Raw genomic sequence first — 21,495 nt, forward strand, 5'->3', positions numbered from 1 at the left:
CTTGTAGTCAATCAAATGATTGTAATTATAAATGAACAATGGTTTTGATACCATTTACTACCATAGTAGTAAAAATTGCTTCATGAATTTTGCTGTTCTGTTGAGCACGAAAGAAGATATTTTAAAGAATATAGGAAAGCAAACAGTTCTGGCGCACTTTTGACAACCGACCATAGTAGTCAATGGTGAGCAAGAACTGTTTGGTAACAAGCATTCTTACAAATATTCACCAAAACAAAGAGATGTGTACAGATTTGGAACAACCCAAGGGTGAGAAAATGATGACAATTTTTTTGGGGGGGTGAACTGTCCCTTTAAACCAGTAAAAGACTCTGTTTATACCTGGTATTAAGATGCGTTTTGGTCGATGGGACAAGTAGACAAACGAGACACGTGGCCGTTTACATATGGTGTTTTAATCCGTCTCTTTTGTCCACTTTCAACCACTTCTACCCTGATTTCTTCAAGGGGAGGGTTCATGGGCGAGTAAAAACATCAGCCTTTTCTGGAGTCGCACATCGTGTTCATGGACGAGGTAACGAATGAATTTTATTTTTGTCATCGCGATGAATTAGCTTTCAAGAAACGTGGTATGTAATGCTACGTTAGCCCGTGACTGATATTGGACTTTGTCAATTGATTTGGTAGCGTAATGCTACACAGTTTCACTTGTTTCAAACAGTCATATAGATGCATTTAAAAAGTAAATTTCTCCAACCGGAAACTAAGGGTAGTGTGGAGCAGCGGATATTAAGTCACTGATATGCAACAAATACAAGGAAGACAAGGGATGGGCCATTATTTTAAATAAGAAATTCTCTGAATTTGCAGGTTCTTGGGAACATTTGGCATAATGTAAGTACACAACTGCACAAAAAACACACACTGTGCAAGGTTTTTTTAAAAAAAAATTTAAAACAAAATTATTCCATATTGTGGCTTTAATACCCAAAATGGGTTGTTGGTCTCATGTGCTCAGCACCTGGTTTAAAACCCATCTAATACCTACAAACCCGGCCAAGAAACTGGTGTGTGAGCTGTATATTTCAACAGCAGAGTAGATGCCTATGAAGACAAAAGAGCTTGTGTGTTTATGTGCGTGTTCATGAAAGTATCGCTGCAGTGTGATTTATGACAGCTTTGCTAAACATATGGGCTTCTCCATTAACCCTCCTGCTCTGATCCATTTTCCTCAAACACACCATCAATGAAGTACAATGTGCTGCAGATAGAGCCGACAACCGCTCTCTCTCACACACACACCTGCTGAGCATCATGGACACAGACACACACGGCATGAAAAATCTACAGATTCAACGCATAAATCTGGTGCAGTACATGTAACTTCTTTTCCTTGCATATTTTTTATCGCTCACTACAGACCCGGATAATATTACTTGGGCTTGTCGGATACACTGAAATACAAATTTTAATTCTGTTCTTTAGCTAATCACAATTTGTTTATGACTGTATTACAGATAGCAGGGGGTCAATGAGGGACTGTGGGTGGCCAAACTAAAAATAATTGGGCTGGATGATAGGAATACAAAGACAGGAATATACACTTCCCACATCTTGTGGATTGAGAGACTTAATGTGCGTTAGTGGAATTCAAGCAGAATTTGAAACTACGTGATGGTCACCTTAACACTTTTACTTTTCAGACTATAAGGTGTATTTAATAAACAGGGATTGGATCACAAAAAGACAATATGTTCCCTTTATATTCCCTCCATCGTTTATTCACCCTCATGTCATTAAAAACCTGTTTATGACTCATCTGTGCGACACAAAAGAAGATACTTTGAGAAATGCGTCAGTGGTATTGTGTTCTTACAATGCAAAGTCAATGGGGACCAATGTTTTTTGCTTCACAACATTCTTCAAAATATCTTCTTTTCTGTACAGCAGAAGAAGGACGAATAAATGATGAAAGAATTTTCATTTCTGCATGAACTATCCCTTTAAATCTCATTTTAGCAATTGGCTATCCACCACCTGACTCTCTAAACATCATCATCTATCGGTTGAGCAATAGTTTAAAAGCATCACAGGTGCAGATGGCGAGAGATTAAGTGAAATGATTAAATGCTGCTGGTCTGTTTGACTAAAGGTCTATACACAGATCTCGCCATTAATTGGCACGACCACAAAAACGAGGGTTAGATGGATTTCATGAAATAATGCATGAGTCAAGGTGAGCGAGAGCTTACGCCGGGCGTCTCATAAGGCCGTTTGTGTGATGAGGGAGCGCAGGTTCACAGGAGCCTCCATAAGGGCCATCTATGGGATCACATCTCTAATGGCGGCACATTACTTATGACAGAATAGAAACGAGCCATACCGGTTCGAAGTCCGAGGCTTATTGTGACAAAATAGCCAATTACTTTTGAGAAGCCAAGGGCCGCAGGGGAATTTTTAACAAAGGGCTCGAACTGACGAACGGAGAGACATTCATAAAGTTACAATAAATGTCTGCCAGGATTTGACATTTATTCACCTTTCATTATAGAAAATCTAATCTTTCAAACTCGCAGGATAAATCTTGCCGGTTGATGGCGACTTAAAAGGGTAGTTCACCACAATTTTTTTTTAAAATCTTATAATTTACTTATGCCATCCTAGATGTACATATTGTACTTTCGTCAGATAAACGTACAAATCATTTTTTATTGAAATGTAATGTTTTCTTTCTATATGGGGGTCGCCATGGCGGAGCTCCAAAAAAGCACATCCATCATTAAAGTAATCCAGTATTCTGAAGCAAACTAATTCCTTTGCGAGAGAATTATACTTTAAGTTTATTTAGCAAAACTGAAACCAAAACAAGCTTATCTGATACCTATATTTTAATGGCTACACGTAGATAAGTTTCAATCTCATTGGTTGTTGGTCTCGTGTCTAGTTCCCAATAGATGAGATTTAAAATGACAAACGTGGCACAAGAGAGAATCAATAAAGAGAGGATTTTCATTTTTGGATGAACTATTCCTTTGTGTTACAACATGTGTTACAACATGAGAGAAAACCAGGTTTTAATGCAACAGAAATCTTGCTAGGACACAGCGTTGGGCGCTTAAAAGTAAGCATATAGCAACTTACGAGACTGGTGGTCAGATATCGAATACAGCTCATCCTTGTCGCTTTCTGATTGGCTAAGCTGGTTGAAAAAAAGAAGATGACAGCTGAACACTTTAAATGCAAACAAAAGTTGAACATGTCTACATTCCCGATACGTGAGGCGATCTGATTTCACATACCAGTTTAAAAATGATTCTGGCGCTCAGTTGTACGGAGTCGGTGGGGATTCTGGGCTGGAGGCGCTTCAGACATTTGCATTCTCTCTTGTGCTCGGACCAAGCTTGTTTCTGCGAGAGAAGGAAGACATTTAATAGAGCACCATACAAAAGATTTCACAAACAAACACGAAGCTGTGATCTTCAGTCAGAGCTCAGATCTGTGCTTGAACGTGCCTGCTGTGAGAAATCTCCCTTTAGAGGGAATTATGATGAAAGAACGCCCTACAATTAAAAAGACAAAGTAAACTTGACAACCACGAGGGTCTGGAGAAGACTGTTTTAGAGCAGCACGGTGTCTAAGTTTGAGACAGATGATGGAATTGTAGAAAGTTTCGCAGTTTGTGCGTCAGATAAGTGACTTTAGAAGCCTGGAAAATGCTGAGCAACTCTTGAATGTTTTACAGGTGTATGGCTCCGAGCACCAAATTGGATCCCATGCGAGAGTTCTGACAGCTGCCAGGTCATAAAAGCACATAAACGAACGATAGGAATTTTTGTCTTGTTAGACAGAAATGGTCGTCGTATTTCATGTGAAGTCAAATGACAAATTTTTTACAAGATACTCATGATATAAGTTATCTTTGAAGAGTTTCAACAAGGGCCCAATAATACCGCAGCTATTTTATTCTGGATTTTTTTATTAAATAACTGCAAAAACAGTTTCATGACTCGTAAGAAGATTTGGCAATACTTTAGTATAGGACCAATTCTCACTTTTAACTAGCTGCTTATTAATATGCCTATTATGAGCATATTGACTGTTTATAAGCACTTATAAAGCACATATTCTGCATGACCATATTCTACATCCCTAAACCTACCCAATCCCTAAACCTAACAATTACTTTACTAACTACTGATAAGCAACAAATTAAGAACTAACTGAGCAAAAGTCGTAGTTAATAGTGTACTGAAACAGAGAACTGGACCTTAAAATAAAGTGTGACCGAAATTTTGGTAACACTATAATAACGTTGTATTTGGAAATAGCATAGCCTACTTAAATACATTAGCTCACATAAACTAACAATGACCAACATCAACAGCATTTGTTAACCTTTGTTCATGTTAATTACAAAATAATTAATTTACAAAATCAAAAGTTGTATGTTGACATTATTTGATGAACAACGAAGTAACAAGAACAACTCTAATGGTATAAATTGACTAGTCCTGTCAAATCGATTAAACGCGATTAATCGTGATTAATCAATACCAAAATAAATGTTTGCGTTTATATAATACATGTGTGAGGCCTGTATATTTCAATGTTTATATATAAATGCAGAGGTTGCGCTATACTTTTTTACTTTCCGATCATTATGGTGCAAGGTGACGTTACATAGTATTTAGCTTGTTCGTGACGTCATCACGCTGTATTTACTCTCGAAACTTGTTGTATTTGTATACAACTGAATGCTCGATAAAGCCCTTGTTTTTTATATTAATTTATATATATAATGTTTCTGTTGTCAGATATAAAATAATCATTACAGACAAATGTTTATGTTCGTATGTCTAGTCAGTAACAAGTAAGCTGACGTTTGGTCATGAATGCTGCTAACTGAACAGAGAAGACGCACAGAGAGACATTTTCCACTCAATGAATGTTAAGATTTATCCAAAAAGACACTAATCGTCGATACTGATAGCCTAATGGGCAGTGCTCCGACATGTGGCGCGGTTGCGCATCTGGCGACCCGAGTTCGATTCCCGTCTCGTTCGTGGTTCTGTAACAGGTGCATCTGCACTGCGAGTCACGAGTCACCGCGCCCGCATTATCCAAAACAGACCAGGCAGTAAGCTAATGAATGGGAAACACGCCTCCCTTCGCGATTATCTTCAGGACAGTGATAGTAGCCTAATGAAGGGAAATGACATAGGGGGAGCTACAAATCGCCCTTATTGTAATCCATCAAAATGACGGACGGCCTTCATATTTTTCCGTCACTGGAAAAAAACCTGCCAATGATCAGGTTAACGCCACCTCTGTTAGAGCACACAAATGCATGTGTTAAACAAATATTTACATAAATATATACATTTATATTTACATATCATTTACATTATGTATAATTACCAATATGTCACACTCAATATGTCATGCTTGTGTTTTACATAAATATACACACCACACACACATTTATTATTCACACATGATTTGACAGAACTAAAATTAACATATAGGAAAGATCAATTAATGCCATATTGATACTAATATTGGTGACACAAATATTATAAAAGGGAATATCACTGATATTTGACAGCACAGACAACATTTTTTGGGGTTCTAATTAAAGAAGGAAGTCATTCTGGATTTGAAGGATAAGCTGACAACGTTAAAAGGACGACAATAGTAATGCATCATTTTTTCATTTTATATGTATACATTATCACTTTATCCTGTAAGAAATGTAACAGATAAAACAATGACATTCAATTTGATATATTCTGACTCATTTTGAAATCTCTCTGAAGATTAAGACCTAACAGAATTTGTGAAGAGCTCTTACCTGACACTGAGCACTGCAGTAACGGGCCGTCTTACACTGAGAGCATCTTAATAAGCTTTCACCCCTATAAAAAAATACACGAGAGAGAGAGAGAGAGAGAGAGAGAATGAGCATCAGCTTCAGTGGTTTTCTTTACCACATTTCTACCAAGATAGACTGACAAAAGAGGTTTGAACCATGTGTTTTCCAGAGCTTTGCATTTTGTAACATCTTCCCCTGACAGTAGATGACACTCACTGTAGGGAGAGTTGACCACCCAAGCCCTCTTTCTTACTCGATCATGAGAGAAAACAATCACAAGGAGTTGTGTCTAGCAGAGACAGATTACAAGAGAGATGTTGTCGGCACCTTGGTATCTGGAGGTGGACTGATTTTAAGCAGGCCCTTGATAAATCACTTTACAGGGCTGTAGTTTTACCCTCATCTATGAACAGAGAAAGGTAACACAACCTTACAGGTAACACAACAAAACCACACATAACATACCCAAACAGACTGCAGACCACTGTCATTAAAAAATGGATAAATGGAAGAGAAGAGTTAGTATACTTTTGTCTCAACTCATACCACACTGAAGAGACATGCAAACTACACTAAAAAAAATGAATAAAAAAGTAGTGTCAAGTGGATCCATGCAAATATGTTGAGTAGTTTCTACAATTAACAATTTAGTCGCATGAACAAAAGACATTTAAGTGAGGATGACAAAACTTTTTCTGTAAATCCAAACCATTCAGTTTGTACCAGTAATTTTAAGTTAATTAAACTCAATATGTATCCTTCTTAACTTTTTGTAGTCACACATAAATTATATACAGACTTACTGCATGTAATTCAAAACACAATAAGCAAATCAGATCAGATCTGTTGTCTTCAACTCCACCGCTGATGCTCATCAACCATACGTGGACGAGAAATCATGTTAGCAGATGAGGTAAAGTTTTATAATTGTTGCGAATAATTGTGGTCCATAAATAAGTGAATGCTCGAAAGAAGTTAGTGGCTTGCTAGACATTAGATACTACTTCTGCATTTGTCCACGATACTGTTGTCATGCGGTTTCTACTTCAGTAAAGCCGGTAACAAAGAGCAACGCGGATATGAAGCCATTGACAGGAGACTGCACAGCCCTGTGTTACAGTTTAGAATTGCAATTTTCTCAAGATTTACAATTAGTTGGAAACATTTGTGATATTCTAAGCACTAAGCTGCACAAAAAAATATATTTTACTGCAAAATTGTTACAAACTGCACCTTTAACCTCGCACAAGCTAAGCATATGCACCACGCTTCAAAACAATGGTAACCCTAAAACTAAAAAATACTACAAACTCTTTTAATCGAAATATACTGCCTAAATGCAGTCTTACGCCAAGCATGCTGGGAACTGAAAATCCCCCTCAACCAGTCGTGTTGAAATATCTTCTTTATATTATGTAAACTTAAGGTCCAATATTATAGGATTTTTCGCGTTTTACTCAACAATGTTAAGTTGTCCAGTCAAACACTTGTTAAGTAAAGCTGGCCAAAAAAGAAGAAGTATATACTATAACTATACTAAAACATAGTTAACTAACGTTAATGTTGTTACTTGGATTCTTTATGTACTGTGAACAAGGATGGGTTAAGTAAAGCTAGCAACAGCCAAAGTTCATTTTAGGGTGTATTCAATGTCAATAAACAAACTATGACTTAGATTAATGCCAGTGTGTTAAAAGCTTTAAGAAAACACTATAAATGAAACAATCAGATATGGACATTATTAATATTATGAGCTTTACAAGGTTAAAACGGCAAAATAAACCCTGCATGCATATCACATACATGTTGTCTTCACATGAAAAACACTTTGGTTAAAGCTGCAATATGTAACTTATGTGCTTGCTCAATATCTGATTAACGTTTATGGAGGGCAGCTTTAAAGGTTATGACAATCTCATTTAAGTGGTTTAATTCATAATTAAATCATTACATGCTTTCCAACATCTCCAGGTCCATCGAGAACCCTTATGAGATCCAGAGGAGTGGAAAAAGCCAAGCTATGCACCAGATGAACATCAGACCTCCGTGCCTGCGGCTATCTGCTGATCTTAATCCCATTTGTCTTTGAAAAGAGAGAAGTTCTTAATAAAAAAAAACAATTTGCAGAGACAAAAACAAAAGGAACACGCCGAAACAAAAGATGCTATCAGAACCAGAAATGTATTAAATCTCAGATTTCCCGTAGGCTTGTGCATCAGACATTCTACATTTGCGTTAAAAAAAGATGGTTACCTGATTACCTGATGGTTTAGTATAATTAACTACTATAGTCTTGGTTTAAAGACTATAGTTCATTGCATTTGAATGCAAACTACCCCAGTTTTTTTAAGCTAAGAAGACTATAGTTCATTCAAACACAATGAACTAGTCTTTTTATAATAACACTGTTGTAGTTTGAACTATGACTATTACAACTTCTATGACAGAACTATCAGGCTTCCACTAATATAAAATTAAGTGAGATATATGTAAAAGACATCTACTTCATTTATGAAAGATTTCTTCAAAATGCAGCTTTATGACCATATATATTAGACTGCAGTGCCAATAACCAAAGATGTCCACTGGATTTATTAGAAGTAACTTTATATTACCTAAAAACAAAAAAGTAGCCAATATGAGCTTCTCAGCTCTTATAAAAGTTTCAGAAGGTAAGAATCATGGAAGCTGATGGAAAATGCAGTGAGTTTGGCAGCGTCAGATAAAGTGACTTTATTTCACAGCAAAACGAAAGAGCGGTACAGCAGCAGAACAGCTTAACCGCTCCTCATCACTGCAGACTGTAAGACACAAATAAATCATCTGAACCCTAATACTGGATTCACTTCACCTCAGATGAATCGCATATCTGAGAAACTTACAGAATAAAGAAAAATACATATTTTTCATTCATCACTAAACTAGCTGGAGTGTGCTGAATGTGCTTCTGTTTCTAGACTGAGGAACATTACGTTTTTTATTTGACTGTTTGACACAAGTGACTGTGTGTTCGCCACCAAAATAGTTAGAACAGACCCGAACCTAAACTGACTTTCCAGATTCATAAGGGATTGATTAATATCTATGCAAATTGTCAAAGGTTTGGGAATTTAATACTGGTCATGTGTCAGTGAGAAATAATGAGACACTTAAGAGACTTTAATAACGACACATAATGTCATATGATAACACGATTATCCTTAAAATATATTTTGGTATAATAAGAATTGACTTAATCTAACAGGATTTGCAATGTTGAAGGGCCTCATTTTCCTCGCTTTAACACCAGTAACAGGCTTATAACACAATTTATATCTGCTATGTTGTGCTAGTGTTTAATTGAAGTATTTCATCAAAGAAACAATAAGTGGAATACATTCATATTAAATTATTATATGTTAGTAAGATCATTTTGTTAACTGGTTTCAAACAACCTTAGACCAGTCATAAGTCGCACGGGTATATTTGTAGCAATAGCCAACAAAACATTGTATGGGTAAAATTTTGCAATTTTTTTTATTCCAAAAAACCATTTAGATATTAAGAGAAGAACATGTTTTATGAATATATTTTGTAAATTTCCTTTGGTAAATATATCAAAACTTGTGAGTGGATGCAGCAAAATCGCAAAAATAAATGAACACAAAACTCGCTCGCTGCTGCCCGCTCTTTGGAAATTACCCATTCAAGTGTGGTGTCTATGTAAAGCTTAGAATTGTATCTTTCAGGTTCATCTACTCTTCACAACGTCATTACAGCCATAAGCTAAGAGCGTTATAACAAACCTGTTTCTTCTAAGCATCAGGCTGCTAGAGCACAACTGGAGGACAAGTTTAAAGATTTTTTGCACCCTCAGATTCCAGATTTTCAGAAAAATTTATCTTGGACAAATATTGTCTAATCCATACAAACCCTACATCAATGAAAAACTTATCTACAAATCTCTATTTAAAGAAACTGACCCTTATGACTGGTTATGCCGTCCATGGCCGGAATTGCCTGTCTGCTGTCTACAGCAGATATCATACAACAGATAAATTCCTTGAGACACAGGTTCAAGTAAAAGTTCAAAAGCTTTAAGCATGCCTAAATGGATCATTCACCTGAAAAAATATTTATTCAAGTTTAGACAGTAGATGATTATGAACATCAAAACGTAGCAGGATCACAATTAAAGCTTTTATGATCATTCAGCTTGTCCTCCAACAAAATACTGATGGTTGACTTCATTAAACATTACAAAAACCTTAGAAATGCAATACAGCAAAGGGTTTTCATTTCTGGGTGAACCAGAACTACTATCCCTTGAAGTAAGATTTTCATTGTAGACTTCTGGACTTGACTCATAGTGCCATAGAGAAACACTGACCCCCGGTGGCATGAGCATTCTCTCATTTAGACTCCACAACCAGCAGGCCTTAACTTTGCATTTAATTTTCAATGAACGACAGACAAATATCTGGAGGCTGGCTTTTATTTAGATGTAAACCAGGGGAGGAAGAAATCACAGCAGCATCCACAAAGGACCCTAAACTCAGGTCCATGTTTCTTCATTTTAAAATCACAGATTATTTTAAGTAAATAGGGCATCGCAACATGATCAGCACATTCACACATCGAACTGACATAAAAGAAGAAGGATTTTACACACACACACAACTATATTGTATGTTCTCTTCACATACTGAGAGCTTTAACTTAACAGACAGAATCATCTGAACTGTGTGCGTGTGTGTGTGTGTGTGTTTGTGTGTGTGTGTGTGTGTGATCAGATGAGCTATCATCAACACGACAGGAGGAGAAGAAACAGACAAACAGACCAACAACTCATATGCCGCCAAATCCAACACAACACACACACAATTCTGCCAATTAGATTGTTTACCCTTACAAACACTCTTTATAGCTCCTCAAAGCCTGTCAGACAACACTTCCCAAAATGTCACTCTTTGCTGGTCTATTAATTGGAATGAAGCTACAAGAAGACCTAAACAATAGAGAAGATGGCCATCCTTTATAACATTAGACAAGCACATTCATTTTATTCCTGTGAATTTCGTTAACAGCGATTATTTATTTGTGTGACTAAAACGCTTTATAGACGCCTGAAAATGCCTTTAAACTGGGATACATTTCTGAAAGTATGCCATTCTGTCAATTTAAGATATGTTGATCTATTCCAGTTTCATCTGCAGAGACTCATGAGCATTCAAAACCCTTTATTTACCTGAAAAAAAGGTTTGCTTTTCCTAAAAAAACTCAAACTCTGAAACGTGACATATTAATTGACCATATTCTTGCATTATTTGCCAAAAGTTTTGCATCTACTGTAACCTTCATTCTAAATTAAAACGTTATATTGAATGTTAGAGAAATTTATTCAAAATTAATTGTAAAGAAATAGTTTTATCCAGAACCCAAGTGGCCTGAGGTCAGGTGTTTAAATGACTGCCCTGCTCTTGTGTTTTCTTTAAGCCAGTCTCGGGGGCCGTGGATAAAAAGCATCCAACAAACCAAATCAGAGCCGTAACAATAAAATAAAAAAAAAGAAGAGCAAAAAGATCCAACAGCCACTAATCCTGGAAATGAGAAACCTGCTCAGGCACATCGAGCCAGAAACGGGCTGAATAATTATTATTTCTCCAATTCTACTGGATCCACTCTTGAAATTCATTACTCGACCACTGAAACACATATGCTGTGAACCTGCTTAAATTGTGTCTCAAAACTTTATCCCCATAAATGCATGACAGGCAAATGATTTCTGTGACAACCACCCATAACTAAACATAGCTGGTTTTAATTTGATATGGCATTCTATGCAGTTTTAATGAAGGTCCTGTCGGTACATTTGTAAATTCATGGCATTAATATGAGACTGTGACCTTTCCAAGCAGAAAACCATTAGTATCACCATCACAGCATATAATCCTATTTGTCACAACACAGAATGATGCATGTGAATTATTGGAGAAGACCTTCGTTTATTGTAACCGCTGATAAAAACTAAATGAAATAAATCTCACAGGATCCGTTAGATTTCAAAGTTAGAGAAAGCTCTCGCTTTTGCACAGTCCAGGACCTCCGAGCCTGTGTCTTCTAGGAAAAATGTGTAAATCTGAGTGACTAGTAAATAGTATTTAGAATAATTGAATAAATGACCACAATAAAATATCTTTCTGACGTTCCACTATATAGACCAGGGTCTGTCGTACCAGTCAAAAAACATCCTAAAATATCACATAGCACCAGCTGTTAATGAGAAGAGAGCTCTAGTGTAAAACAGCTGTCGTGACTTTTCCATCCCGCCGAAGAAAACCTGGCGAGCATCTGATGTCATCTCTCTCTCTACACTTATGAGGTGGAAGATAATTGCACGTTTCACCTTCAAATTAACTTCCAATCGAACCCAGGACATGGTGGACCGCAGTAGTACGAGAACCGAAAGACAACCTTCAAGGTCGCAGGTTACGTCACCGTTCTTCATACTATGATGGGTGTTTTCCCAAACGCCTTTGCTCACCATACAATGACTTGTCTCGTTGCCATGGCACTTAGCGCTTCTTCTCGAATTGGGTTCAATGGGGTACTAGAAAGTAATCCAACGTGCCATTCACGACAAAAGAGCAGATCGATAGCATTATCCTCATCTGCTTGAGAGAGCAGTAAGAATGAGGGTTATAGGCTACCTAACAGCTGAACGTGTGCCAAATAAATGTTGATGATGAATGTCTGTTACAACGAAATGTCAACACTAGAGGTAGGTCGATTCGTAAACATTGGTAAATGTGTTGAGTCATGAATGAACAATAAGCATCTTTTATTAATTTCGAATTGTAAATTTATGAATACTTTTAAGTCGTTTATAAATGTAAAAAAATTCCATTAAAGGGGGTCGCGTGACACTGCTTAAATGAATAATATCGTTTGTTTTAGATGTAATGCAATGTGTATTTTCCACATATCGTGCATGTTTGTCCCATCTCTCTGAAAGATTTTTTACAAAGCTCATCGCTCTAGAAAGCGAGGTGTGATATGATTGGCCAGTTAACCAGTGCGTAGTGATTGGTCAAAAACTGCAAGCGTGTGACAGAATGTTAACGCCTCTTACCATATTTGGAACATCAGGTTCCAAAGCAATTGTACTGACAGGTACACCACCTGACTTGCGTAAACATTTGGGTGGTCTAAGTCAAATCATACAACGAACTGACGTGGACTTTTGGTGGTGTGGTTACACAAGACGTTTCAGGCAGGTCTGGGTGAGCATTTGGGTTTAGATAGAATGCATTTTTGTTCCCACACTTTCATTATTGCTATTTTACATGCCTTATACATGCATGGGCAACTAATACCACACCAAAGAAACGTACTTGTCCCATATGACCCCTTTAAAGTTCATAATAAAGCAATAAGCCCCAAGAAGCAGTGGGTTACCGTGCATTTTATAACGGCTAAGGGCATTTTGGCACGAAGTGAAGCGGTTTCAAAAAATAACGTAAATAAAATGATATTTAGGCTATGAAATGCGGTCAGCCATTATATATCTGGGTATTTTATAAAGGCTTAGAACTCGGCTCAGCCAATCAGAATGAAGGACCAGAACAGACCGTTTTATACTTTCATTTCTTTCATATATCTTAATAAATCTCATTGTAAAGTCCGAAAAAGCACTATCATGGTGGTCATATTATACTAATGGTTTTATTGTCTTGCAGTATTTATATAACACACCAAGTAATATCTCAAACAGGGTACACTACCACTAAGATGAAAGGATATGTTGTGATAAAAAAACACCACACTGGAGATCTCCATTATTGCAAATTTCACCGGTGTCAGCAAACTTCGGTTGAAGACACTTGTTTGGCTTGCATGTCACGATTTGTGTTCACAGCATTCTAATCAATCTTATATTTAGATTAAAGAAGCTTTTCAAGTGTTTCGTAACTGGAGTTTCATCACACGCACCCATCTATTATGGCTGATGCATTGAAAAATTATGGATTCATAGATTTATGGAACGAATTTGCATGTGATCTGAATCATCATTAGGTCATCATAGCATAAATGAGTAAAGTGAATCGGTTTAAAGTGCAAGCTGCGACCGAGCTGCCGGTTCACGGATCAGAAAGGAAGTGAGTTTTGAAACGAGGAGCCCCGCTCCATGACAACAGATGGCAGATTTAAAGAACAGCCACAGAAGCATTCAAAGCAACCGGTGATCGGTGACCCGCACTGCCAAAATGGCCCAGTTCTGCTTGGCGGCCACATTCTATATGAGATGTGGATGGGTTTTGATAGCCACATATTACGGGACCAAAGAGCACAGGAAAATGATAAGACCGACCTATTTAGCTGATAAGAGATGAGAAAAGAAGCACATTTGAAAAAAATACCTTGAATATTTTTATATTAAAGAATATACATTACATTATGCACAAATCATTTATATTTATATTTACTTCTTGTCTCTTTCTGGACTAAAATTAGAACAAGGCATATCATTTACTGTAACCAACTCAAAATACATTTACATATATATTGTTATATTTTAAAAACACATTTAAGAATACATTTACATTATTTACAAATAAATAACTACGACCATTTCCTCTGTTGCATGATCACACACTTAGTCGGTCTGTCTCAAATGCGGTAATGGTTTGTTTGTTTGTAGACCTGTGGCTATTGGATGAACCCATTAACCAATTCCTTCATGTTTCCAACCACAGTCGTTAGCGCTCATTAGAAATAAAGACTTACATTTAACAGAAGCAAAAAGCAATTACTTTCATCTTTGATGTTTCCCTAATTTCCTTTCAAACGCCCCTCGTGATTTCATCAAATAAACAAACACAAATGATTCATTTTCTTAAAGCAAGCGGCCCTCTGTGAGATCAGATATCAAAGCTTATGAATCATGCCAGTTGTGTTTAGAGTTTAGAAAATAGAATAATTAATTATTAATTTCTAAAGAAAAATGAAATTTTAAAAAAGCATTTCGCATTCCCACTGTGCTTGAAAATGCATTTAAATTAATATGATATTGTCAAAAATCACGGCTTTACGGCTGAACGCAACTGCGGAGACTCTAGCATGAAACTGTAATTGAAAATGAGCAGTTTAATGGCAGATCAGTCATGCGTGACCTGCTGTTTACTCTGACTTTAACCAAGGTCAAGACACATTGCATCTCATCACCAGGGTGTAATTGTCTTGACGTGTCGCTGAAGATATGACACATTGCAAGAGTCACAATAGCGGTTTAATCATTTCAGCTGGTAGACGTATCATCATACACGTCTTTAATGCATTATACGGCCCATGCTCAGTTCCTGAAATCCATTTGACCTTAAAAGTCAGGTATAATAAAATTACCTTAAAAACTATCAATATTCATCCAGATTCATACAGTTGGCTTTTGAATTCACCATGTGTTGTGTTGCCGGCCCCATTAGTCTTAAATGAAGCCCAGAGGAATGAGTCAACATCTGCATCTGTTGCATTACAATGAATAGCGAAGCATGAAAACAGTACATCAATCTGCGCTGAATGCTAAAACACGTGACATGCATCTTAAAGATGATCACAGAAAATAATGAATAGAGATTCATGTTCACAAAGGAAGATATCTGGAAGAATGTCAGTAACCCAACAGATTTCATCCCCCATTGACTCCCATAGTGTTTATTTTCCCTACTATGGCAGTAAATGGGTGATGAGATCTGTTTAGTTACAGACATTCTTCCAAATATCTTCTTTTGTGTTTAGACAAACAAAGAAATATATACAGGTATGGAACAACCTTTGGGTGGGTAAATCATGACTGTGTTTTTATAAATATTAAGTATTCTATGAGCTCTCTAATAGCACAAACATCTTTCTGTATTTTTAGACCTTCGGCACAGAAGGACCACTGCAATACTGCTCTCTTCTCAGAGGATTATTAACCTTCTGTTTCCATGGTGTTTCTTTTCATGCAGACATCTCTCTATAGACGAGCCAGGTTATCAGCGGGACTAAAGTGCTAATCCCCGGCCAGAAATGACTGTCTTTGCTGCCTGCCTGTCTGCTTTTCTCCCTCTCGAGTGGAAAGACCCACTCCCCAAGGTCACGCTCATGAAAGCGTTGAGTCAAAGTCAGGAAAATGACATACCTGATATATGATGAACGGCCGAACAGAGGAAAGCAGATGGCAATTAATACCTCAGCATGGAATAGATGAATAAAGAGAGATGGTGGCCAAGACAAAAAGATGCAAACTGATACTTTGGAGTGTGCCTTTAAAAACCAGTGCATTAGAGAATTAGCTTAACCCTGTTTGAAAATAAAGTAGGTCGGCATACATTATCTTTGAGAAAACTTTGGAGTCTAAGGGTCTCAGAAGAAATGATGGATCTAACTTAGGCAGTAGGTATGTCATCTCATAGATGATGATCTACGTGTAGCATGCTGTCATAGACAAGAATATACATGTTTGTTTGTTTTCTCTGGCATACACAAAGCCTGCTGAGATCTTACTGTGTAGCATTGATGATTGAGTAGATATTAATGACTGTCAGCGTTGATCAGAATGTAATAAGTGTGGAGGTTAGCTGGTGTGAGCTGAAACACATCTGCTATGAGTGTCAAACTCAATACAGCACACTTTGTGCTCAGTGAGAGGAATATGACATAAAGTATCCGACAATTTAAATCTTTCTGAAGTAAGTAGCAAACCCAACAAATATGAATCAGAAAGAAGAAAACAAGGTAAACAGAAACTGAACATGCCATACGTCTCTGATTTTAAAAGATATGTATGTAGTGTTCCTTAATATGGGTGAATATTAGGAATGGGGTGAAAAGCAATACAGTTAAATGAATTATCATGTTTAAAATCAACAAACATATTTTTGGAAAACCAACATCTCCCCCTAGTGGCCAAAACTAAACTGCCAACTGGCGAGTATTGAAGTCAAGCAAGCATTTAAGTCTTTCATGTCATATTTTAGGTAAAACAACAGAGGAAAAACACATAGAAAGAATACATAGTAAAATGATATTGCTACACGACTTTATAATTGAGATTTAGAAAGAAAGATCGCTGATCGTAGCAACATTAACATTGAACATACGCATCGATGTTAACACAATGCGTACATTGTATTGTGTCACTCATTTGCAATGCATTATTATCTGCATTAAGTAACGTAAGAGTCTTCTCACCTCTTGAGACAGTTCTGGCAGGTCGTTATCAAGAAACCCTTCGCAATGCAGAATGCAAAAGGCTTGCACGAATGAATCACTTCTCCGACTTTGATTTCACGCAGAGCACGTAATCCGTTCCCTTTGCCTTCAGTGACAAACCTTTCAATATTCACGGCCATCATACCATAACTCATAACTCACACTACCTGCAGCGTCCACACGTGTTAACACACTTTACAAATGTCAACGTGAAGCCGTATGTTTGTATTCATGCCAGACAACCACACACCGCACTGCGCAGATTCACCACAACAAAATCAGCAACTCATAACAATACAGCACAAAATGTCAAACATTTATAAGTTATATATATTTTATGTACAAATAACCTTTATGCAGACGAATACAAAATACGTCTTTTTACACATATGAATAAACCTTACAGACGCTAATATGCGCACATTTGACGCATCTTTGATCTGATCACGTAAATCCGTCGCAGCTTGATGACGTATGTTGTGCGCCTCCGCCAATAGCGTTACCTAACTTTTAGGTCAACAACATGCGGGTTCAATGTCACAGACACAGAGCGATGAGCAGCGATATTAATGTAGATCCTCAGGACTGAACCCGCATAATTTGAGGTAAGTTTGTGTTAAACGAATGTCTAAATGTTAATTTAACAACATTCGTTCCTGTTTGTTGATCTGAAAGTGTACGATTTAACGAGCACGTTTGCGTCAAGCGCGTGGTTAATGTGATCTGCAGATAGAGATCATTTGGATGAGTTTTTCTGTGGTGCACTATTTGTTTTAAAATTGTATGCTTGGAGTACATAATAATGGCCAATATTATATGATAGTGAAGCTGTGAACCTGAACATTTCTGGGCCTTTAACGTTAATCATTTTCATTTCTAGGGTTGGAAGCCAATTGGAATGAATGAAGTTGTGAAATATAATTTGATCGTCATATATGGAGACATTTGTTGATAGTAATGTTATTGTACATCTTATGGTAATATGCCACATGTAGCACACTCTTTGTTCATGATTTTACAGGTTTTTTGTGTCTGGGGTTTTGTGCTAACTTTGTGCTTTAAATAACTGTTTTAGGTCTCAAACGTCTGTGCTAAAATGTGTAAAGCTGTGCAATAGAAATAAAGTTCAATTAAGTGTCATATCATGAAATATCTATTGTAAATGGGAAATAATCTAGTTATAACATTTGAAAATAGCACAAAGTCTGCCAAAATACCATCATAGCTAATTATTATTGTATTAAAACTGGATATGATTTAAAATCACTTTAACAACGTTTCTAAAAGCTGAGATTCTCATTTTTTGCATGTGTGATTTTAGGAAGCTCCAGGCCCGCATGTCAACATGGCAACATGTGCAGGATGTAGGATCTTCTTCCTGACTGTAAGAACTCTGTGTGGAACGTCAAGATCTGCATCTCCCCACTCGCTGCCTTTAACTAAACACAGGACATTATCCACCTCTGCAAGAACGTACACTTTAGATTCTTTCTCTGGGTCAAAGAAGAGCCCGGTTCAGTCAAGCAGACCAGAGCGAAGTTCTCCGTCCACAGGAGGCGTTCAGAGGAACCTCTCCGTTGTCGCCGTGCCCCTGAAGGGTCAGTTTAGCCCTCTGTGTCGTTATGATCTTTTAGATCTGGGTGATGTGGATGAGAACACGCACAAAGCACTGGCTTGTAAAATCTTGAGAAGGTTTATCGTAGACCCTACCCTTGCAACCATCGTTACTGACCATCTCGCCGAAGACATTGAGGATGGAAAAGCTGTTATATTTGAATGTAACCCAGGTTTGTATCTTCACTCAATAGTTTGAATGCTGGGATTTGGTTGAATGGTTTCTGTAGTGATTCTCACATGGGCTTTACTGTCCGCAGGTCCTGGAGTGTTGACGCGTGCTCTGTTGAATCGTGGCGCTCAGAGAGTCGTTGCTCTTGAAAATGATGCACACTTTCTTCCTGAGCTGCAGGTAGGTTTTCTAGTGTTAAAAAATGATCTAAGAGGTGTGCTTCTTTAACGGGACTGTTTTCACCCAATCCATCCTTCATCTCAAAGGCTCTGGAGAGCAAACTGGATGGGCAGTTGGATGTGGTTCACTGCGACTTCTTCAAACTTGATCCCATCGGTCAGGGCAGCATGAAACCACCTGCCATGTACTCAGAGAAGCTCTTCTCTAAGCTTGGCATCTCCGAGGTACCATGGTCATCAGGTTAGTGTCCCTAAAATTCACACTTTCTGGGAAATTAATCTAGCATTGGCTTGCTTGTAGTTGTCTCTGCTAAACTGGGAAGAATTAAGTATTTTTATATAAGAAATTACACACTTTCCTGAAGCGCTTTGCGTAACGTTTATTTTTGTTGACGCAGATGTCCCAGTGAAGGTTGTGGGGATCTTTTCTCAACGAAATGAAAGGAGCTTGTTGTGGAAGCTCATCTACTGCCTGTTTGAGCGACTTTCCATTTTCCACTATGGACGTGTGGAGTTAATCATGTTCATCAGCCAGAAGGAATACACAGTGAGTTCATATGACTTTATGTACCAGAATTTGCTTGGAATGTTCAAGCTGAAACTGAGATTGAATTATAATTTTTTTGTGGGTCTGACAGAAACTGGTGACCCGTCCGAGGGATTATAAGAACTATCAAGCTTACAGTGTTCTGTGGCAGATGGCTTGTGACATTGAGTTACTGCATGAGGTAAGACTTTATGTTTCCATTATTTGTTACCTTTTAAGGAATAATCTGTTAATAAGACACACTGGCATGTTTGTCCATATAATGTTGTTGAGGATATCTGCTCTCTGACCTCATTACTAGGAGCCACTGTCGTCCTTTTTGACGACATGTAAAAGAAATGGAAAAACAACATCAAAAAGTGCAGTAAGTGTTGCCACTTAAATAAGTGTTTTTGTTGTGTTAAATGGGATGTAAAATAAAACACGAAACATAATTGAAACATTCTACTGGTTCCTGGAGGATAACCAGCTTTCAGCCAAAAAACATAATCTTATAGGAAACATACTGAAGAACATTTACAAAACAAGACTTTCTTGAATGTATTTGATTTCTATTTTCAAGTTTTGAGCTTCTAGCCATTTTCAAGACTGCAATTTACCACCTATTTCCCCTCTAGACGTCCCAGAGTGACAACCTTTGTCTGGTGCGCATAACGCCACGTGATGACTTGTTCAACTCTCACCTCACGCCCTCGAACGGCAGCACACTGATCATGATGGTGAAACAGTGTCTCGCCAAAAGGAAAAGTAGACTGATTGAACAAATTAAGTATGTTCATTCTAAAATTCTCTCTTTTAATATTTGCACTCAAGTCATTTTTTGGTTCCTTAACTAGTGTTTTTGCCTACTGTCTTTTAAAGCTCTTGGAGTCCTGGAAGTGGGCCAGACCTCATTTCAAAACTTGGCTTTCTGGATGACACTCTGACAGGCGACGTTTACCCTGATGAGTACAAGCGTCTGTTTGAGCTGATGGAGCAGTCGGGGAACTTCACCGAGAGCTGGCTTTATGAAGAGACATTGGAAACTAAAAACACAGGTCATGGGTAACAGTGACCGGACTTAATGCATCATGGACGAAAAATGTCTTATTTTGGAAAGACAGTTAGAGGACAATGTGACTTTGGAGTGAGTGTAACATCCTTGAGGTCAAACTGGCAAATGTTTTGACTAACTTGTCTATGAAGTTTTTGTATAAAAAGAACTAAAAAAACATTGTGCCTGTCTATATCTTAAGATCAGTGACTTTTAGTTGCATACAATAGGACAGTATGACTACCTTTCCTAAAATGTGTTGATATCTGACAGAAGTCATGTAAAACTATGAGGTGTTTGCTCTACACATGACAAAACTGCTTTGTCTCTTTGATAATTGATGGAAAATATTACATTTTCAATATCAAAAAGGACTTTATCTTAATGATTAGGACACAGTTATGATATTCAAAATAATGCAATTTTTGTCATTTTCTTTCAGCTTTTGTATGTTTGCTGTATTTAAATGAACATGTATTTTTTTTTATTAATAACTTATGTAAGTGATTTACATAATGATAAACAATAAGGTATTTACATTTGTTTTTTTATTTCTTTGTCATCTCAATGGTTAGTATTATAGCAAACAAAACACAGATTTCTCAGCGAGGTCTTTCAGCATCTATCCCCTAATAAGATACCTTTCGTATTATAAAATGTGAAATGATCTATTCAGTAGCAGGTCCACATCAATAAACCTATTGCTATTTACAAAACATTTATGTGAGTTACATAAATGTGTAATTTACATAAAAAAATTAATATTGTTTTATAGATTTTTTTTGCCCTCTGTTGGCTCAGATACTGGATTCACAGACGGTTTCTGACCTGAAAATAACTTGCCCTGACATATCTTTAAATAAGTAATTGCCATTTTATGTCTCA

General features: G+C 37.2%; 2 protein-coding genes across 2 annotated transcripts in view; one reads left to right on the forward strand and one right to left on the reverse strand.

Annotated features, from left to right (window-relative positions):
- The window catches only part of smyd3 (SET and MYND domain containing 3), a 115,074-nt gene extending 97,586 nt beyond the window's left edge, over positions 1-17,488 (reverse strand). The window contains exons 1-4 of the mRNA XM_056768784.1: positions 17,045-17,488; positions 5,813-5,876; positions 3,261-3,368; positions 3,103-3,160 (exon numbers count right to left, since the gene is read on the reverse strand). Coding sequence (XP_056624762.1) covers positions 3,103-3,160; positions 3,261-3,368; positions 5,813-5,876; positions 17,045-17,220 — 406 coding nt within the window. The 5' untranslated portion in view covers positions 17,221-17,488. The remainder of the gene's footprint in view (positions 1-3,102; positions 3,161-3,260; positions 3,369-5,812; positions 5,877-17,044) is intronic.
- Positions 17,489-17,546: 58 nt separating this feature from the next.
- tfb2m (transcription factor B2, mitochondrial) lies at positions 17,547-21,147 on the forward strand. The gene is made up of 9 exons (XM_056767927.1): positions 17,547-17,670; positions 18,387-18,852; positions 18,940-19,031; positions 19,118-19,271; positions 19,429-19,577; positions 19,669-19,758; positions 19,879-19,941; positions 20,195-20,346; positions 20,439-21,147. The coding sequence occupies exons 2-9, from the start codon at positions 18,411-18,413 to the stop codon at positions 20,623-20,625; spliced, it is 1,329 nt and encodes a 442-aa protein (XP_056623905.1). The 5' UTR covers positions 17,547-17,670; positions 18,387-18,410; the 3' UTR covers positions 20,626-21,147.
- Positions 21,148-21,495: the final 348 nt, after the last annotated feature.

Source organism: Triplophysa dalaica, chromosome 15 (genome assembly GCF_015846415.1).
Source record: "Triplophysa dalaica isolate WHDGS20190420 chromosome 15, ASM1584641v1, whole genome shotgun sequence".
Taxonomy (NCBI): Eukaryota; Metazoa; Chordata; class Actinopteri; order Cypriniformes; family Nemacheilidae; genus Triplophysa; species Triplophysa dalaica.

Coding starts and splice junctions, on each gene's coding strand:
- tfb2m (XM_056767927.1), top strand. CDS start 18,411: ATGGCAACATGTGCAGGATGTAGGATCTTCTTCCTGACTGTAAGAACT. Junction 18,853..18,939: donor TATATTTGAATGTAACCCAG/GTTTGTATCTTC, acceptor TACTGTCCGCAG/GTCCTGGAGTGTTGACGCGT. Junction 20,347..20,438: donor AGACTGATTGAACAAATTAA/GTATGTTCATTC, acceptor TGTCTTTTAAAG/CTCTTGGAGTCCTGGAAGTG.